General features: G+C 51.1%; 1 protein-coding gene across 1 annotated transcript; it reads right to left on the reverse strand.

Moving 5' to 3' along the window:
* Positions 1-613: 613 nt before the first annotated feature.
* On the reverse strand, positions 614-19,360 carry LOC149854630 (uncharacterized). Its single transcript, XM_090024680.1, has 9 exons — positions 19,354-19,360; positions 17,184-17,456; positions 14,305-15,323; positions 11,705-11,839; positions 10,227-10,401; positions 9,604-9,702; positions 8,947-9,038; positions 6,630-6,767; positions 614-628 (listed from the first exon to the last, which is right to left on the reverse strand). The coding sequence occupies exons 1-9, from the start codon at positions 19,358-19,360 to the stop codon at positions 614-616; spliced, it is 1,953 nt and encodes a 650-aa protein (XP_089880806.1).
* Positions 19,361-19,757: the final 397 nt, after the last annotated feature.

Consider the following 19,757-nt stretch of genomic DNA (forward strand, 5'->3'; position numbering starts at 1 on the left):
TCTGGCAAAGCAGAGACTTGAAATTAGGTCTCACAAGTCCCAGGGCCCACTTGGATGTACTTCTTCTCTGTGGGCATTTCAACTAGCTGGCTAGAAAGGCAGCATTGCCCAATGAACAAGCACTGGACAGGGCCGCAGGAGACATGGGTTGTCATCCCAGCTCTGCTACTGGCAGGTGGGGCAAGTCATTTCCTCTTGCCTATGCCTTGGATTTCCCATCCAAAGGCATAAAGACTATACTGACAGCGCTGCAACCTAGGGATGAAAAGCATGATGAGCGAATCGGGTACTGTCATGGGCTGGGAGCACAGTCTTCACATAATCATTGAGTTTCCAAGCTCCTGGCCTGAGCTGCATGCATCAGCCTGCAGCCGCTTCAAGTGCCAACCCGCAGGGCAGGGGACAAAGCTGCTGCTCCCTAATTAGCAGAGCAAGTTGTGGGGGAGAGCGTCATCACACAAAACCATGGAAGTGGGAACGGAAGAGATGTTTTCAGGAGGTCTTTGCAGGTCACCTGCCCCTGCCCCATCTCCTGGGCCTCCCTCAGAGCAGCTAATTCACCAGACCTTGGGGCGTGCAGACCTTTTATCAGCTAATGGCCTCCCTGCAGCCTCTAGTGCACCACTTCCTGGAACAAAAATAGCAAAAAGCAAGAGGAGTGCAGAGAGCCCGCAGGGACCCAGGCCAGCCTGGGCTCGGGGCCCTTTATGAGCAGCTCTGAAAACAGACCTAAGTGGCAGAGGGAACGATAGCTCTGGAGGCTGGTACCCAGGGTGCACCAGCTGCATTTGCTCCACAGGCTGCTGAACTGGTAATGACCACTGGCGCCTTGCAGTTTGCCCTCATTCAGGCAAGGGCTAAAAATATTGACTTGCTTATGCAAAGGGGAGTTACTGATGGCTTGAAAGCAACAGTCCTGCCACACACAGCCTGCTGGGCTTGAGCAGATGGCAACAAGAGGGGCTGGAGGTCTGCATGCTCCCAGCTTTCCACAGAGGCTAGAGCCAGCATGTAAGGCATGGAGAGCAGGGGCCGGGTTGCAGGGCTCCTGCCTCCTAGAGGAGGGTCCCATGGGCTGTGCTGGGGTCTCTCACCTTTAGGGCTGGGAAGAACCAGCTCTGATGGGCTGTAATCTGCTGCTCTGTTGGGGACCCTGGGCAGGTTTGTTTTGTGACCCACATTCCTGTGGGTGCTGGGACACTTCTCTGGCCCCATGTAGCCACTGCACAGACCCAGAGACTTGGCAGTGGTCTGCTCTGGTTTCCAGATGCTTCACAAAGCTAGGCACGGGGGTAGCTAGGCATGCTGGTGCTCACTGCTGCTAGCCATCCTGAACATCAGTCAGCCTGCTGCAAGTGAGAGCAGGAGAGCCCAAGGCCTGGCTCCTACCTCAGGGATGAAGGGGGAAAGCAAAACACTGGGGAGAGTCTGGGCTTGTCTGTGCTGCAGGGGTGCTACCACTGCAGCTTTGCAGGCACACCAATGGCTACACCCCTAGTGGAGATGCAGCACGTGGCAAAAAGGGGGTTTCTCACAGGTTTGCTACACTACTTTCCAGCATGTCAGAAATTATGAGGGCTGGAGTCATCTTCTGTCAGCACCGCTGCCTCCAGTTGTCTAGGCAAGAGGGTACAATTTCTGCAGACCCATGGCTGCCATCACTTTGCCTGGAAAACTTTGCCAGGTAGATCAGGCCTGGGACAGGGAGGAGGGGGAAAATGCTGAAGATAAAACCACCACATTTCAAGCCAAACCCCACTCTGTTCTGCCCGCCTATGCTGGGCTCAGTTGGCTCCACTAGTCTCTACCTGCCTGATTACTGCCCCCAATGATGCATACACAGAAAGTGCTTCAGGCACGTTGCTGGGGTTTTCTCGGGGGAAGGCAGGCTTCAAGGCTGTGCTGCAAACTCTTGTGATCCTTGTTTTGCAACAGCTGGTGCTTATCTGGAAGCTGCAACCTCTGGGGTCCCATGAGTAGGGGAGGACCTTGGCTTTCCTTCTTCTGAAAGAGACAAGTTTCAACAAGGAGGATCCAAAACCAAGAAAGCCAATGAAAAAAGACCCCAAAGCCTTGATTTTTGAACATTACTGTATTTAACCTTGCTGCTCTGGGCAGCTCTTTCTTGTGGCTCTTGAACCCTTGGAGATGGTGACAGGGCAGAGACTTCAGCTTCTCCTTGCTCATGCTCCTAGCCTACCCCTTTTCCCCCTGCTCCTTGATAACTCTCAAACTCATGCTAAGCTTGGGCCTACTCACAAAAGTTAAAATACTGAATATTGATGCTAACTGCATAATGCAAGAGGATGCGAGTTCATGGCTAGGCCATCTAAGAAAAAGTAATGAGGTCTCTCTTCCAGCTTATCTTGCTATATTCAAAATGATTTCAGGCAGGCTCCTAGTTGTGTGGTATGTAACCATGTGAAATGTCTATCCTTGATTAATTAGTATGATAAATATTTCTTTTGCGATTAACTCGCGTTTACATGCAGGAAGAGACATTCTCCATATGTGATAGGTGTCTTCTCGTGATTCAGTTTTGTTTTCGTTCTTCTCTCATGACTTACCTTGTTTTCCAAGAATATGTATGGTTTTCCTGGTTGTTAATCAGTTTTTCAATGTGTTCCAAACTGGATAACCTCCTGTCACTGAAGAAGGTAACTCATTCAAATGAGAAACTTCTGATAACCAATAATGAGTAGGTTGATTAACAGGATTTTCCTGTCAATTACTGCTTGGGACTCTCTCTTCATTTACACAACTGAAAGATTGCTTCGAAGATGCCAAGGGTATAAAAAAGCAGTAAAACAGCAAACAGCGCACGCGCTTCAAGAGTGAGAAATCTCTTGGACACCAGTTGCTGATGCACCTGACGCACTCAAGAAGTTGAAGAGAAACAGACCGCCTCTTCATCGCCTGTTTGGTGAGAAATCATCACCTTATAGCTAATTACTGGACTTTGATTTGGTCTGGCTCACTTGACTTGATTGTCAGTACTTGTAGTAAAAAAAACCTGCCACTCATCGAACTCACGTCAATCCCTGGGCTAGTCCGCACTCCCAGGTTTTTATTTGCTAATGCTCCCTACAGCTGGCAAAGCAAGCTGCTTTCCAAAGCTGCTGTGGGGCATCTGGGCTGTTCGCTGGCTGGTTCAGGGCAGCCCAGGCAAACGCTGCTGGGCTCGGCAGCCTGGGCTTTATTGCCATCTGCTGGGTGCTCCTTCAAACAGCTCCGTGTAGGAGAACCACGGTCTTGGGGCAGCAGGCTGGCCGAAACGCTGAGGCAGAAGTCCAAAGCCTGGATTCATGGAGAGAGCCAGGATGACTTGTGTACGGGGCCCTCTTTCCCCGTGGTTCTCAGCATCTCGAGCAATGGGTGGCGAGCAGGACAGCTGTATGAATCAATCCTGCTCTTGTGGGGCTGCAGGGCGGCCTTTCGGCTAAGAGGCCTCGACTTCGTTAAGCGGCAGGGCTGGAGGATGCTGTGAGCAGACACGTGCACACCCACTGCACTGCTCATGTTAAAGGAGAACAGGCTGAGCACAGCCCCAAGCCATTGCCTGGACTTACCCAAGTGGTAAGCACCCGTCAGGACCGAATCCCGTAACTGTTTCAACCCCTAGCTGCACACCAGGCATGTCCCACAATGATGGTCCCAGCCTGGCTGAGTTGTTTCTTTGCAGGCACTGGCCAAGTGCATCTCACTTAGGGTCAGGATCCTTGAGGCGGGGGAGGGAGGGGGTCGAGGCTAGCTTGTGGGTTTTTTCCATTTGCTAACTCATTAAAAGGAGCAGTGATGGTAACTGTCCCGAATGCAGGGCTTGTGGGGGAGAGCTCCTGCTTTCTGATACTGTTGTGGGTTCTTGCACGGTCTGTTTTCACCCTGTTATTTGTACTGTGTCAGGGATCCTAGAGTAGAACCTCTCTGTGACTGAAAATTGCCCTGGGCCTCACCTAGCCCAGACCTTGCTGTGTTTCAGGCACAAGCAACCCTGAAATCACATTATATCACAACTCAGCTAGTCATAGAGGAGCATAGACCCTCCCCTAGAAAGAGGCTGCATGTTAATCCACCCCTCATCTCCAAACCAGGAGTGGAGCATGGCCGAGTGGCTCAGATCTGAACCAAAGTAGATTGTACTAAATGATACTAATTGCTGCCTGTCATCATGGAGACAGCTGTATGCCGCAATTTTCTAAATTAAAGCCCACGCCGAGGCCTCTGAAGAGGGAAGATCAGACTAGGCTTATTTACCATGCTAATAGCTTTTTTCTGATCTATGCTCAAGATTTTCATGACAATCATGTACTGAACTCAGCTGTCCTGCAGACCCAGCCGCTTCTCCTCTGCTCCCCAATGGCGTATTTTTTGGGGATGCTGGTTTCGCATCTGAGGCACTGTCTTTCTCTGCCTGGAAAGCAGTGGGTCTTCAGTGTCTTCTCTCTTTGCTCCCACTTCATCTGCATCATGTGATTAATCCCAGCGCCTTGGAGATTTGCAAGGATGGGGTCCGTTCACTGCACTGCACGTTGCCCAGTACCACAGTGTGCGTCCTCCAGCAGGATTGTGTAGTTTGCCGTCCTGCACAGCAGGCTCTGGGACCTGATTGAATGGATCATGCAGAAAAAAGCACCTAGGCTTCACTGTGAAGGGAGATGGGTGCAATAGTGAGGCTTGGGGTGGAGACTTCAAGATGTTTTGGTGCAAATCCCCCTTGCTGAGGCGAGCCTCACCTTCCAGCCAGGGAATCTTGTTAGACCTTTGCATGTAGGCTCAAAAGGGCCTGGGCCCTGAGCAGATGAATCCACGGTCCCTGAAGGATGAGATCCCTTCCTCCCAGCTGTGAGGGCTGTCTGGAGGCTGACCCATGTGTGCTGCCTGAAGGGGCCTTGTGGCATTGATGGGTGGGTCTGCAGTCAGCTCTGAGCCAGCAAAGAGAGCACCTCAGCCCCATCCCTCCTGCTAACAGCCTTATTATCAGCTTGGTGAGGGGGTGACAGGGTGGTTGTGCCAAGAGACACCACAGACCACATTAGCAGAAGGAGTGTGGAGCAATATTTATTGCAGCAAAAAGATAAAGAACTCCTGCAACTTGACTTGAGCCCCGTACACACACAGGAGCCCTGACTTTACATCCTGCCTCCCTTCCATGAATCCTGAATGGATGACACCTGATGGGGGCCCGGGTCATTGCTGCCATGGGGGTCTCCAAAGGAGCCCTGGCGAGAGGTGCAGGCAGTGTTCATCAGCTGCCACCACCCAGCGGAAAAGGAGCAAGCTAACCATTCAATGCCAGCCTCCGGCCCCTGGCCCTGAACTGGGCTGCAGCCACACGTTACAGCTCAGATGCCCACCAGTAACCTGGCAGGTGGAGGTATAGTGGGGCAGCCACCTCTGCTGGAGAGGGGTGGATGGGGCCTCATGGGTCACCGAGCCCAGCCTCTGCACAAAGGCTGCATGTGTTATTCCTGTGCTATCCCAGACAGATGCCCTGCCAGCCTCCTCCTGAAGCCCTCCAGGGAAGGGGAGGCTCTGGGCAGCTCACGTTGCTGTCCCACCATTCTGTCAGTCGGGCTGAGGTGGGATCTCCATGGGCTTTGCTGCAGTTTCGACCTGCAGGCTCCAAATGCTGTGGGTGGGTCCCACACCACCCGGGCTTCCTGGTGTAGCACGTGCACATGAACTAGAGAGACACAGAGATCTGGGAACAGCGGGCCTCCCCTCTTTACCTGCCCCCTCTCTTATCCGGGCACCCTTGTAGCCGAGTGTCCCGGGGCTACGTTCCACTCTGCTGCTCTGGGGTGACTCCAGCCTAGCTCTGCAGATGAGAAGGAAAGTATACTGGTGTAAATCTACTGTAACATGGCAAAATGTGTCCCCTGACACCACTCTTCCCCCCTAGTAACAGGATCCCAGCAGAGGCTTCACCTGCTCCATGTGCGGGCACAACCCACATACTCTATCTCTATTGAAGTTTGATAGTCTAAAGCTGAATGGCTTCCCCCATTGTTCAGAATTACTGCTAGTGGTACAAAGATGAGGTTCTTCAACAGCAAGTTGGGTGCCCTGGGGGCACCCAGTTCCTTGCCAAATAGTACAAGCCACCCTGTCATGTCCCATCTATGTACCCTGGGAGACACCCATTTTTCCCCAGCAATTCGGCTCCCTGGGCACCAAGATGCACCCTGTGGTCTGGACTGTTTCCCTGGGCCTGGTGCCCAGGAGGAGGAGAGCTCGACAGAGCCAGATTAGTCTTGATGCTGTCCCAGCCACTGTGCCAAGACCTGGTCCTCCCCACCTGGCCTGTGTCACTGGTGGAAGTCCCAGCTGGTTCAGAGTGTCCTGTGGTGGGGCTGTGGGCACCCTGAGGTGATGCAGACCTCTGTGCAGTCACTGCTGCTCCCACAGGGCTGGTACTGGACTGTTAAATGGAAACAGAAGAATCATGGCAGCTATGGTCAACACCGGGGCTATGATCTATATTGCTATGTTGAATGCTGCAGGGGGTTGGACAAGCCGGTCCCTCCCAAGCCTCTGATGCCATGATGGACACTGCAAGGGCCTCTGAACCCAGATACCCCGTGTCTCTGCTATTCCCAGAGTACTCCACCCTTCCAAGCTTTCGGTACCTGCTGGACAGATGTCAGGCTGCTTTCCGGCTTCTTTTTCCTGGAAGCTGCTGGATTCCAGTGACAGACCAGGCTGTCGTTTTGGATGCTGTAGTTCTTATTCCCAAGGAGCCAGTAGGTTTTCATTTTTCCCTTGCCCTGGATGAAAATGGGGAGATGAGAGAATGAGCCCCATTTCCATTGGCTGTGACTGGAATATGAAACCAGTGCCATGCCCAGCACAACACCAATACATGCACTTTGCGTTTGCCCACTGGCCTTGTCTCGGGAGGCTGGTCCAACTTCTGGACATGTTTCAGAAGCTGCATGTGACTTAGATCAGGGGTACTTGGCCCACATCCCATGGGCACCATATCACCTGGCCAGCAGGGCTGCCCGCTGCCATGGGAAGCACTGTGGGTTGTGGCCCTGCATGCTGGATTGAGTGAGCGCAGCAGCATGGGGTCTGATCCTGGCAAGTGAGGCTGAGTGGAGGTGGCATGGGGTGCTGGAGCTGGATCCCACACATGGGGCTGGGAGGAAGCAACATGGGGCCCTGAGCTGAATCCCAGTGAATGAGGCCAGGTGAGGGTGATGTGTGGAGTCCCTGAGCTGGACCCCCAGCAAGTGAACCTAATCCCAGGGCCTGATCTCAGTGTCCAGAGTACAATTTGGCCTACCAGCCCAGAAGCTGAACACCCCCAGCTTAGATGCGGCAACCTGGAGACTTCTGAGATGGGTTTGGTGTAAGGATCTCACCGAGTTCACTAAAGGACTTACAGAAACTGCTGGCAGCCTTCAGTGCATTGGTAGTGACTCATATCTACACACTCCTCCACCCGAACCCCAACCCCAAGCCATGAGGAGTCCCTAGTAGTGGTGTAACTAGAGCAGGGTCACTGGGACAACCTCCTCTGGTGCTGAAAAAAAATGGCTGTGTCCAGCAGCCATGCTCTCACGATCAGGCCAGCAGCTGGAAGGTGTTGCCGCTCCTGTGCACATCAGTGCATCGCTGGGCCATAGGAAAAAAAATCACATTGCTTCATCTGCACAAGTGAGGGCACATGAATTGGGCCTGGCGCCTGTGTTTAATGGTGCCCATCACCATGGCAGGCCCATTGGAAAGAGACTTGCCCCATCCCATTTAAATGACAGGGTGACATTCTGGCAGCAGTTGGGACTGGGTCTGATAGCTTTAGTGAAGACTGTTGCTTGGGCATGAAAAGTGGTAGGATATTTTAATGACCTGTAGCAGAAAGCTTGATGCTCCTGCTATTTTAAGAACAGGCAGGCTGCAGATTAAGCAGGTGGCAGGTGTGGCAGGAGAAAATCAGGAGCCACATGAGCCAGAAGGGGGCTGGGTTTGCAATATGTAAGCCACAGCCTGAGCTAGGCAGGCAGCCTAGCTCTGGAGGCTGCTGAAAGAACATCTTCTAGGCAGGATGACTGCAGCCCCTGAATAATACACATGAAATGACAGATTATGGTAACATATATAGGTCTGGGAGGGACTAAGTTGAGGAGGAGGTCCCAACAGGCCTGGGAACAGGGCCAGAGACCTGGGAGCAGGGCTAGAGCTTGGATAAAGTGAGGAGAAAGGACCAGGGTGGGCTCAGGTGCTTGCAATAGAGCAGAGGCAGGACCCAGGCCTGGAGAAGACCAGGAGAGGCTGGTGCCCAAGTGGGACTAAGTACCTGGGAGTAGAAGGGAGATAGGACCAGACCAGAGCTGAAGCCTGGGTGGGGAGGAAGGATCAGGGGGGTCTGGTGCCCTGGGGGACCAGGTACCCAGGAATAGAGGTGGGAGCCAGGGTAGGCTCAAGGAAAGAACCAAAGCAGGCTCAAGCCCGTGTAGGACAGGAGCAGATGAGAGCTTGTTTGGGAAGCCCTGGGACAGCCTCCCTTTTCTTAAAGGTACATCAAGGTGTTGTAGGTGAACAGAAGTGGAAGATCAGGGAAAAGCAAGGGCTGAGTAGCCACCAGGGGGTATCACGGCCACTTGTGGGACAGGCCTTTATTACTCAGCCCTCGCGGGGTGAAGAACTTCAGGGTCGTGTCTCCTCCAAGGACAGCTCTTGGAACAACAAGCTTCCTTTCAAGAGGACAACAGGGCCTTGAGACCTCTCACAGGGGGGAGCCCTCTCCTCAGGCCAGCCAAACTTGCTTCAGAAAGGCATGAGTTCTCCCCAGCGATCTCCTGTCCCGTTCTCCCTCCAGGCCCACTGTGAGACCTGGTTTGTGAGATCACATGGAGCAGCCCCAGGTAGAAGAGCAAAACCATCCATAATTTTGTTTCTTCCTTGCCCCATTAAACCCTTCTGTCACTGCAAAACTCATACCTTGACCTCGATTTCGCCTCTCAGCTCTATTTCATAGGCATCATGAGCAAGGAGGGCATGGTACGTAGCAGAGCTGATGTGGATCTTCTGAGCTGGAATTCAGGACTGAGCATCAGAAGTGAGCAGACCACCCCACCGCAGATCACCCCTCCCACTTCAGTGTTACCGCAGGCTTCAGGTCAATGGGAGATGCATATCTGAATGTTGGGAAGTGCAGGGCTGAAGGGAGAAGTGTGAAGAGCTGGATGGGCAAGTCCACCAGACAAGGAGAGCCCTGGTTTTGGAGCAGAGGGTGCAGTGTAAGCCACATACACAGGACAGTGAAAACCTGCCCTGAGAGTGCCTGTGTAAATCCAGGGTGTTTCTAGGGTACCAGTCACCTTTGTGCCTTAAAGGCATCCATCACCTGCCTACTTCATACTCCTCCTGTAGCAGCCCTGCTCTCCGGTTCTTTTATTACCTTCCTTGCTCTACTATTTAAATAATTTAAGGAGAGCGCCGAGTGATGTGCTCAAGTGTTTGCTACGCATGAGTCTTTCTCCCTTTCCCTTCTCTCCCCAGCGCTAAAATTATATGAGGGTCTCTCTGTCTTGGGTCTGGCCTGACTGCCCAGGGTGGGCTGGGGATCAGAGCCAAATCATGAGGGGGTGCACTTACGCAGGCTGGTGGACTCCATACGGGAGGCTGTGTTCACTGTGTCCCCAAAGAGGCAGTAGCGGGGCATTTTGTACCCAACCACGCCAGCCACACAGGGTCCTGTAGTAAACCAGAGCAAGACAATGCAGGGTTGAAGGATCCACAGCATAAAGCCTGGAGGGAAGTAGGCTGCAGACGCCTGCGTTAGTGCTATGGGGTGTAGTGGTAAGGCAGTGTCTTTCTGGTACCAGGGTAGGAGTTCAAGCCTTCTTGAAGGCTACTCTCCCTATCTGTGCAGGGTATTTGGACTGGGGCAGCTGGTGCCTAGGTGGGTGCTACCATATTGCTCCCTTGAGTGAGACTGGCCTGGGGGGCTGAGGGAGCCTCCAAAGTTAGCAGGAGCTGAGGGTACCTGCATGCTGCTGGAGCAAGAGGCTCAAGCAGTTATGACTGTGACAGCAGGTGCAGCTCAGTACCCTTTGCAAATATGAATCAAGGTTTAAGAAAGAGTCATCACCTCCATTGTGCAGAGATGGAAACCAGAGGCACGAATTTCACAGGGCCACATCAGATGCCACCCAGAAGCCCTGACTCCCACACCCACCCCACCCTGGCCTCCCTCCAGGTGCTGTCTCTGCCCCCACCTGTGTGGATCCCAACCCGCATCTGCAGCCGGCCTGTTGGCATGTGGGGTATCAGGACCTGCCGGACAGCAGCCACCAGATCCAGAGCCATCTTAGCAATCTCATCAGCGTGCCTTTTGTCATTCCTCTCTGGCAGGCCACTCACCACCATGTAGGCATCACCAATGGTCTCCACCTGGTGGGAAGGTACAAGAGTCACTGAGCTGGTGCTGATGGAGCCTAACCTCTCTCCTGCCCCATGGCCAGATGGTCTCTGCAGGATGATGGGTCAGGATCATGTCTGTCCTGCCAGGCAGCTGGCCTCACATTCAGCCATGCTGCAAAGGGATGCTATAGCTGCCTGGGCTCATGGCACTCCCATCCTGTTACAGGGAATGCTCTGTTATCCATGATGGAGTGACAGGTGTGGGATTTGGTCCTTTGAGCACTGGGCTAAATAACCATCTGGAAAACCCCAGTGAAACCAGGAAATTAAGAGTTAAATCCCCCAATTCGATCCCTTAGCCTCTGATGGGAGTTATGGGTTGGCAGGAATTCAATACAGCTAGTAAAGGGGAGGCAGCCAGGTGCAGATTTAGCCTGGTTTGATCAGAGCAGGTGAGTGTCCTTGTTTGGAGAAGGAGGTCATAAGAGGCACCTGCTTCCAACTGGGGGAAAGGGAAGTACAGCCAGCAGCTGAGATTGATAGGGATTTCCACAGGAGCCAGGTAGGAACCCTAGCTATTCCAACAATGGCATGGTCATACTGTCTGCAATCTTATGCTTGCATTAGCTCTTTGCTGGTGCTGCAATACTCAGGGGGGGTTCAGTGGATTAGGCTGTTATTGCTTTGAGCTGTGTCACAGACTCACCAGCTCAATGTCCATCTCTAGGGAAGGGAGAGAGTTCTTCCCTAGGAAAGACTTGTCTGTAGTTTGCTAGGAGTGCTGCATGTTCCACCTGGCTCAGCCATGCCCTACCCCCTGCCTTGTTCTGGTGATGGGTTCACTCAGGCTTGTACAGTCTCTGTGGAGGTTTGTCAGCTGCTTCCCAAAGAGTTTGTGCAGGCTAGTGTCCTGAGAGGAGAGCTTCCAGGTATAACCCTTCAGAGAAGCAGGATGTTGGCTTCTGTGGTTCCCCTACTTTACCGATGGCAAGTTAGGGTGATATGCCTGTGTTGTCAGGGTTGATGGTTGTCTGACGTAGGATTTAGGTGATGGAGGGTATAGGATGGTTTGGATGGGGATGGTCCTGCTTCAGGCAGGGGGTTGGACTAGATGACTTCTGGAGGTCCCTTCCAGCCCCACTTCTCAGGTGTGTGGATCAACTGCAGGCAGGGGGCTCTGGCTGGGGGAAAATTAACTTAAGGCAGTAGTAGGAGTGTTTGCTATCACTGAAAAGAGGGGTGGTGGTAATGGGGATCTTCTCACCAGCAAGTAAGGAGGCCCAGCATGCAGGATCCCCTCCTCCTTCCCCATCAACCCAAGGCTCTCACTCACCTTGTAAACATCGTAAGACTCAATCCTGGTGTCAAAGCAGATGTAGAGGTTATTAAGCATCTCAACAACTTGCATGGGGGTGCAGGACGCAGCGATGCCAGTGAAGCCCACGATGTCAGAGAAGAAGATAGTCACCTGGAGCAGGGAGATGGAGGCTGTAGGTCTGGGGTCAGGAGCACCTTGGGAAGTGTTACTTTCTTGCACAAAGCACAAATCAAGGGGCCCGATTCTGCACTCCTCACTCAGCCAGGGTGACCCCATGGCATTTTCATCACAGCAGTGAGGATGGATCGCAGGCTTTTCCAAGCCTAATGACAATCAAGGGCAGTTGAAACTCCTGGATAGGGAGTGAAGTGCACCTGTATGCAAAGGGGCAGCACAATGCATCTGCCCCTCTTAGATCCCACCAGGAGGACTTGACTTGGATCTCTCAAATACGTTTAACAACTTTTGTAGCAGCAGGGCATTGACAGTGCCCTTGTTCCCCTGCTTTATCTCTGGCAGATTAGGGGGTTCTTGGTGGTTGGGGGCAATCAGCCTTGTAGCTGTGTGACAGGGTTGCTTGGATAGTTTTAGAAATATGTTAGACAAGCACTTGAATGGAGAGGTCTGGATGGGGATCATCTAGCCTTGAGCAGAGGGTTGAACCAGATGACCTTTACAGGTCCCTTCCAGCCCTACTTTCTTCTGGTTCAATATTAGAACTATCTCCTTTGAGCAACAACTATGGATCAGGCCCTTGGGGTGTGTTTTCTGTTAGGTTGGAGGGCTAGCAGAAACATTTATTTCCAGGGGGTTTTGTTGCATCTTGGGTGCTTTATGTGGAGTTGACTGATTAGCTCCACAGTAAAGCATCACTGTCTATGCATGTGTTGATATTAGGGTGCAGTAAATTAACCAACTCTGCCATAGGATAGTACTGTTGGAGACAGTACTGTCTTATGGTGGAGTAATTGCATGCACTCAGATGTACATAAGGATGGTGACGGGGCTGGCTGGGGCACGAGGGTGCTAATGCGTGGAGGCTGCCTGCTGTCTAGCCCCACACTAGCGCCCTCGTGCCCCTGCCAGCTGCTGGGGCTGCTCCACCTCAGCTCAAACTGCTGTGGTCCCAGGTGCACATGTAGACATTGCACCCAGGAGTAGCTAACTCATGCACAAAGTGCAAACTGCACCGGAGTTTATCACATCGCCTTAATGGCATGTGTAGATGCACCCCTTTTGCATCTCCTTGAATTCTTTGGACCAGAAGAAAGCATTTAAAATGAAATGCGCTACTGCCATCACTTCTGTCAGTAGTGACGAACAGGCTTCTTACAGAAAAGAGGCTGTTTTTTGTTATTGATCAAAAATGTGAATTAAAGGATGTGGATGTACTCAGGAATAAACACTTGAGCTTTTTTCCTTGCTCTTATTTAATTGGGAAATATTATCTATGGACTTTTTTCACATAATTTTCTTCTATTACATTGATCAAAAAATGACACAGGAGTTTAATTTTTTTAAACCAAGATACCTATTAAGAACTCAAATGAAAAATGGAATGTGTTAATTATCCTGCAGTATTGCCTAAGCTGTGTCAAAACCTTAAATTCCTTAAATTGCAGCTGCTGGTTTTTGGGGGGTTTTTTATAGCAATTAATTCCACATGAGGGTTTTTAAAGCCCCTTCTGCCTTGGTTTTGCTGCTTTTGATCACACTGCTATGGTTAATTGCATATAATTGTCTAATTATGGGTGGCTGTGTAGGTAACAACACCTAGAAATTAAATGCAAATATTGATTCTTGTGTCTGGCAGCTGAAAGGAATGAGTGTCCAGGGAAAAGGAGAGAGAACTGCAGTAACTGTAGTGAGGAGCTCACTTCAGGGCCAGACAGATGGCTCACTGAACCTAAAAGCTCAATTACTAGGCTTTGTGCAAGCCATGCTATAGAGAATCCTCTGGCAGTTCCTTGCATTGATTTGACAGGACAGAGGGAGTGAGGGGGTAGAACAAAATTGTCAAGTGCGCATAGTCTGTCCTACTAAGCACAGGATTAGCAACAGAGCATGGGATGCTGCAGAGAGGTGCGCAGAAAGGAATTCCTGGCCAAATCCTGCCTGTGGTCCCATTCCCTGCAAACCGCTTATCTAGGTGCAATCCTGCCTTCCTTCCAAAGACCTGCCATCTGATTTTTAGCTGCTTCCATGCAACCCATTGACATGCAAGTGCAGACGTGGAATTGGGGCAGATCTGGACCATTCTGTCACAATGGCTTTTTTTCCAGGCAGGTTAGTTCTTGCTGGCACAGTCTCAGCACCTCATCCTGCAAGCCAATCCTGATCCATGTGGATGGACCTTCCACCTCAAACAAAAGAGTTCATAGGCTCAGGACCTTTTGAATTTGCACCTTGATTTCTAAAAGTCTCCCTCCGTCAAACCTACCAATCCTTTCCTGAAGCATTTGTTAAAGGAACAAGATTTTTCCCCACAGCTACTAGCAGGTGCAAAATTAGGTGCGTGGACATGGCATCCAGGTAGAGGTGCCCGACAGTACATTCAGATCCAGGGCACTGTGTCTCTGCCTTTCAGCTCTTCTCCCCTCACACTATCGACTTACCTGGTCGTAGTTTTCTGCCTGAACGTGCTGGCGTTTCCTCAACTGCTTGACCACAGATTTTGGCAACATCTGGTGCAAGAGGTCCTCAGCCAGCCTCCTCTCCCTCTTCAAGTCTTCTGTCCTCTCCTTGAGGTTCCTGGCATAATTCTGGATCCAGTCTGTCATCCGCTTGAAGGACACCAGGACAATGGGATAAATGAGGCAGGCTATCAGCAGCAGACTGATCTTCAGGCTAACTGTGGAGAGGATTGCCTTGGATTTCTTACTGAGCTTTTCCTGCCCTCTCTGCAACAAGCAGCTCTGGATATGATTGAGCTCCTCGGCCAAGGCTGCACTTGGAACCAGTGGGGATGAGACCAAGGAGGGGATGAAGAGGGACATTCCTTCGTAGTGGGTGAAATGGAGCGATAGGTTCCTGTTCTCCGTCCAGCAGCTCTGCACGTTTTCCGAAGTGAAGATGGCATAGTTCAGCATGGCGGACGTGGGGTGCCAGGCTTCTTGGAAGCTCGGAGGTGACGGTCCCTCTGGCATCCCCTGGGCTCGAAGCAGGACTTCCCTGATTCTGAGGAGGAGTTGGAAGGACACCACATCGGCCCAGTCAGGGTTGGATCTCATGGCTTTGAGGTTCTCGCTGGGGCTGTCAAACACCTCTAGCAGTTGTGAGATCACTCCAGACAGTGCCAGCCTGGGCTCCACCTCCCAGGTGGCATTCAGTCCTTGTCTCACTTGGGCCAGGTAGAGCCCACAGACGGAGCCTTCCTCACCCTGACACTGGCCGGTCTGGTGATGCAGTGTCTCTTCAGTCTCACTGCAGAGGGAGCTGAGCCTCTCCAGGAGCTGAGCATGCCAGGAGCTGTTCCACCCTTTGGCTGCTGGTTGTAGCCAGCTGAGTCTTTCTTCCTGGAGGAAGCCTATCAGGTGAACAGCCAGAAGGCTCTCGCAGGAGGACAGTTCTTGAAGGGCCTGCTCTGTATTTCTCCACATCTCCAGGCTGCTGCTTAAATCGAGAGAGATGGCTCCTAGGAGAGTGCACAGAGAGACCAGGCATGCGGTCAAAATCCTCTGGACTGTCCTGCTGCTTCCAGAGGTGGAGGGGGGAGAACATCTAGGAGAAGGGGAAACAATGGGATCAATATGACACTTCTTCCTGTCATTGGAAATCATCCTGGCAGCAGCACTGGCCATGCTCGAGGGCTTGCATATAGTAGCTGCAAGTCACAAGGTTGGTGCATTGTCCAAGAAATCTTCAGAGGCCGTTTAAACATTTCATTTCTTTTAATATGTCTGATCCCATCAGGCTGCTTAAAGAAAAGTGTGTGTAGGAAGAGGAAGGGAAGTGTTTTAGCACTGGCCTAGCACCCCATGCGCCACAAAACACAGAGGCAATCCCTGCCCTGTGTGCTGTAAGATGGGTCACTTGATGGCATTGGGCTTGAGCTCTCTGTGATGGCCTGATTAAAATCCCAGTAAAGGGAATGAAAGGATGTAGGTTCAGTCAGCTGTGGAGGCTTCCCTGAGCTCTGAATCCGGCCCTGGGTGGTTGAATGGTGTAAGTAGGGAGAATAATGCAATACTGAAGAACTCACCTGGTGGCAGGGATTTTCAAGTGGGGCATCTTTTGCACTAACATTTGCTAAATTTATTTGAGACTTGCAAATGCTTTCACAGACACTCAATTGCCCAAGTCCCGCTCAATAGAAAAAAAAAAATTCAGAGCTTTTATCTTCAAAATAATTTGCAGATCCAGTATCTTCATCATTGGCTGTCTCCAGTACCCAGACTTATATTGTGTCATTCTATCCAGGCTGCGGCAGTGGCTGGACCAATTATTTTAAGGGCAGGTGATCAGTGATATACAACAAGCTGCTCTCAAACCCAGTGACCCGCCATTCGAAATCTTTTATTCAATGGGACTTGCAGATGAGATGCGCCTGATCTGCTCTCAATTTGCCCCATTCAAATCAGTGGGTGCTTTGCTATTTCCTCTTTTGGGTGTGGGGCCTGCTTCTCAAGGTGGAAATTGGGGTGCTGCAGAATTTAGCATACGTTGGCTTAAATGAGGAAGAAAATGGATCTACTAAGAGTCCAGCCCAGCAGCCTCCTTTGATCCACTGCATGCAGTAAGTGTGTTTGTGTGTGGGTGTTTGCAAATGTGTGTGTGCGCGTGTGTGATTCCCATTGCCAACCTCCCTATAAGATGGTTTGTATTAGGTTTATAGCATAAAGGCTATTTAACAATACAAAAAACCCCCAAGTACTGTGCTGCCAAGGCGGCTCCTCCATATATTGGCAGCTTCTGTGATGCTTTTTCTTTACCAGAAAGGTTTGCTTTATAGCCAAGAAAGGAGGGAGGGCGGACCCCTTGTCCCTGAAGGAGGAAAACAGCTGTGTAAATATTCTCTGTTGCTGAAATGTGCCAAATTGATATTAAGTATACCTGGAAAATGCAAATATGAAAACTACCAAATGATCGGAGATTGGATTTATTGCAATGCTGCACCCCTTTCCACCCCCTCCACCCCGCAAAAAAGATCAGGGAAATTTCATCCAAAATCCATGTGCCGCTCCCTGCCTACAGACGCAGTGCATACTTACTTTGGGGCTTGGTTTGGTTTTTGTTCCTCCATGGCCATTGCCTGTTTGAAACGATCCCCTTGTGTTGCCCCAGGCGCCGCGCTCGGAGGCCCTCCGACCGGGGGCACTAAGCCCCCAGGCCTGGCTGGGGCAGCGGTGGCCTTGGGGTTGCTGGGGCCCTGGGCAAGAGTCACTTGGGGCCCTTTAGAGGCTTAATTCGGATGACCTAAAAGCAAGCGGGCCATTTTCGACCTCCATTTCACTTCGCCCCATCCACGCCACTGCAATGAAAAGTATCTTCGTACCATGGCGATAATCCACGTAGGCGGCGTAATTTCCATTTGTGTCTTTATGACCCCCGGTTTGCCCGCCCCCGGGGGTGGCGTGTCCCCCTCCCGGGGTTTGCTCTCGCCTGGCCCGGGCCCGGGCCCGGGGCTGCGCTCCGCGCCGCGCACGCCGCTGCCGCTCCGCCGCCGCCGCCGGCCCTGTCCGCGGTGCTGAAGCTGTCGGGGCCGCGGCCGGGCCCCGGGGCGCCTCAGAAATCCCCGCCGGACTTGTACGGTCCTCCCGGACGGGGGCTAAGACGAGAGACGAGCATGGGCTCCTCCCCGGACGGATCAACCCCCGAGTCCTGGCCGAGGAAGCGGGGCTCGGCTGTAGGTGAAGTCAGTGCCTCCGTTGCCCCTTCCCCGCTCCGGCAGACGCTAGGGCTCCTTTTCAGAGGCAGTAACAGCATCCCTTTTAGACAGTAAGCCTCAGTGGTGTCGGTTTTCTGGCTTTGGGAAACCGCTTGCTAATTCCCAGTTGTCAGAAAATAGCTGCCAGTGGGTGTTTTTAGTTGCTTTCACAAATGCACTTTTAAAAAGTCAATGGAAAGCTTATAAAAAAACCAAAAACAAACAAACTTTCCATGAATTTACCTAGTTTAGAAGATATTCAAAGAGAAAAGGGGCACTCTTTCCTGGTCTATTTTTAAACACAATGGGTGCATTTACCCAAGATGCTTCGAGCGCATTAAACTAAATCTGCGCATCAGCGCGGTGGGCAAAACCCATGCCAACGCACGGTAGGCTTAGTCTGAGGATTAACTTCACTTAAAAAGCGTTCATCTGCGCTAATGTGCAGCAGTGTCAGTTATGGTGCTTTCACTTAGCTCCTCATTACCAAAATCAATGCAACGTAGTTATGATGCATTAACGAACGTGTGAAGAAGCCCAGTGTAAACTAGTCATCCTCTTTGTAACACAAGGTTATGGTTTGTAGGGTCGGAAGGGACCTGAGCAGATCATCTAGTCCGACCCCCTGCCATGGCAGGAAAGAGTACTGGGGTCAAACGACCCCAGCAAGGTGTTCATCTAACCTCCTCTTAAACACCCTCAGGGTAGGAGCCTGCACCACTGCTCTTGGAAGTTGGTTCCAGATCCTAGCCGCCCTGACCGTCTAATCTGAATTTACCCTCTGCCAGCTTGTGACCGTTATTCCTGGTCACTCCTGGTAGCGCTCGGGGGAACAGGGACTCCCCCAGTGCCTGGTTATGGTGAGTAATACAGCATTTAAGAACAAATTTGTAGATATTTCATTACTTTTCCCAATTTGTTTTTAATCTCTGCTAGTGAGAACTGCCATCCTGCTTATAGGTGAGGAAACCTAGGCACTGAGAGACTGGAAATCTGGGCATGTCTCAATGAGGTGGCAAGCAGAATATAACTCGCGTCTCTATGGCCAGCCTAGTGTTCGGGCCATGCAGCCGCTCTTGGAAGTTTCCCAGGACACACTTTGCTGAAGTGGTGCTGTGGAGCATGGATGGCCAAGTGACAGTTTCTGTGTGGCACGGCAAGCTGGGGGAGGGAGTGGAGCAGCAGATCAGGCAGGGAAAGGGAATCAGAATGGCACTTGAGGAGGGCACAAGGCCATTTCACAGCATATTTGCCAACAGGTTTCCCCCCACCGCTGGAAAGCAAAGTAGCTGTAGATTCAGCAGCAACAACTTCTAACCTATTTTCAGAGAGCAGCATGGAAAAATCATTTGGATAGTCTCAGTGAATGGAAACAATAAAGCTTCTCTTTCATCTTAGTCTGGACTTCCTAAGGTAATTTATTTGTCCAGGAGGAATACCTTTGAAGCTTTGGTATACTGGCAAATGTGTAATGGATTTAATTTTCACTACATTCATTCATGTGAGCATTTATTAACAGGGTTTGTCCTTTTGATTGTAAGCTATTGGGGGGGGAAAACAGCTTCATGTTTGTTTCTTACACAGCACAGAATTCATTGGCAATTAGGGTGCTGAGCTCAATTCAAAGAGCTGTACAAAATCCCATGGTATCTTAGGCAACTGTGGGGAGGTGGAAACAAGCTGTTCAACTTTCCAGCAAGAGAGCAGAGGGCCCACAATTCTTGCTTTAGCCACTTGATTTTTCTAACGCTCATTTTTCAATTGTTCCACTGCATTTCTTTGTATAGCTACTCCTCACTTGACATCATAGCTATGTTCTTGAAAAATGTGACTTTAAACGAATCCAATTACATCACAGCAGTTACTAGGGCTGTGCAAAGCTTTGGATCACGATTCTGATTCAGAGATGATTCAGAGGCTGAATCTGTGAATCTGAACTGAATCACTGGAAGCTTTAGGCTTTCTGAATTGATTCAGAGCTTTCGAATAGATTCAGAAAAGGTTTGGTGATGCGGAGATTTGGCCACAGGGCATAACGGGGAATCAATGAAATATCTATAACTTTGTTGTCTTGTGGCTGAGTCAAATAAAGCTTGCAGGGATGGTAGCCTCTACTGAGAGCATGATATGTTCCACTTTTCAAGATGATAGGTGCAGGGGTTTCTGGGAAACTATACCTCAAAGTCCTGAAAGCAAAACTCA

Source organism: Crocodylus siamensis, chromosome 12, assembly GCF_052110815.1.
Source record: "Crocodylus siamensis isolate JL-2025a chromosome 12, ASM5211081v1, whole genome shotgun sequence".
Taxonomy (NCBI): Eukaryota; Metazoa; Chordata; order Crocodylia; family Crocodylidae; genus Crocodylus; species Crocodylus siamensis.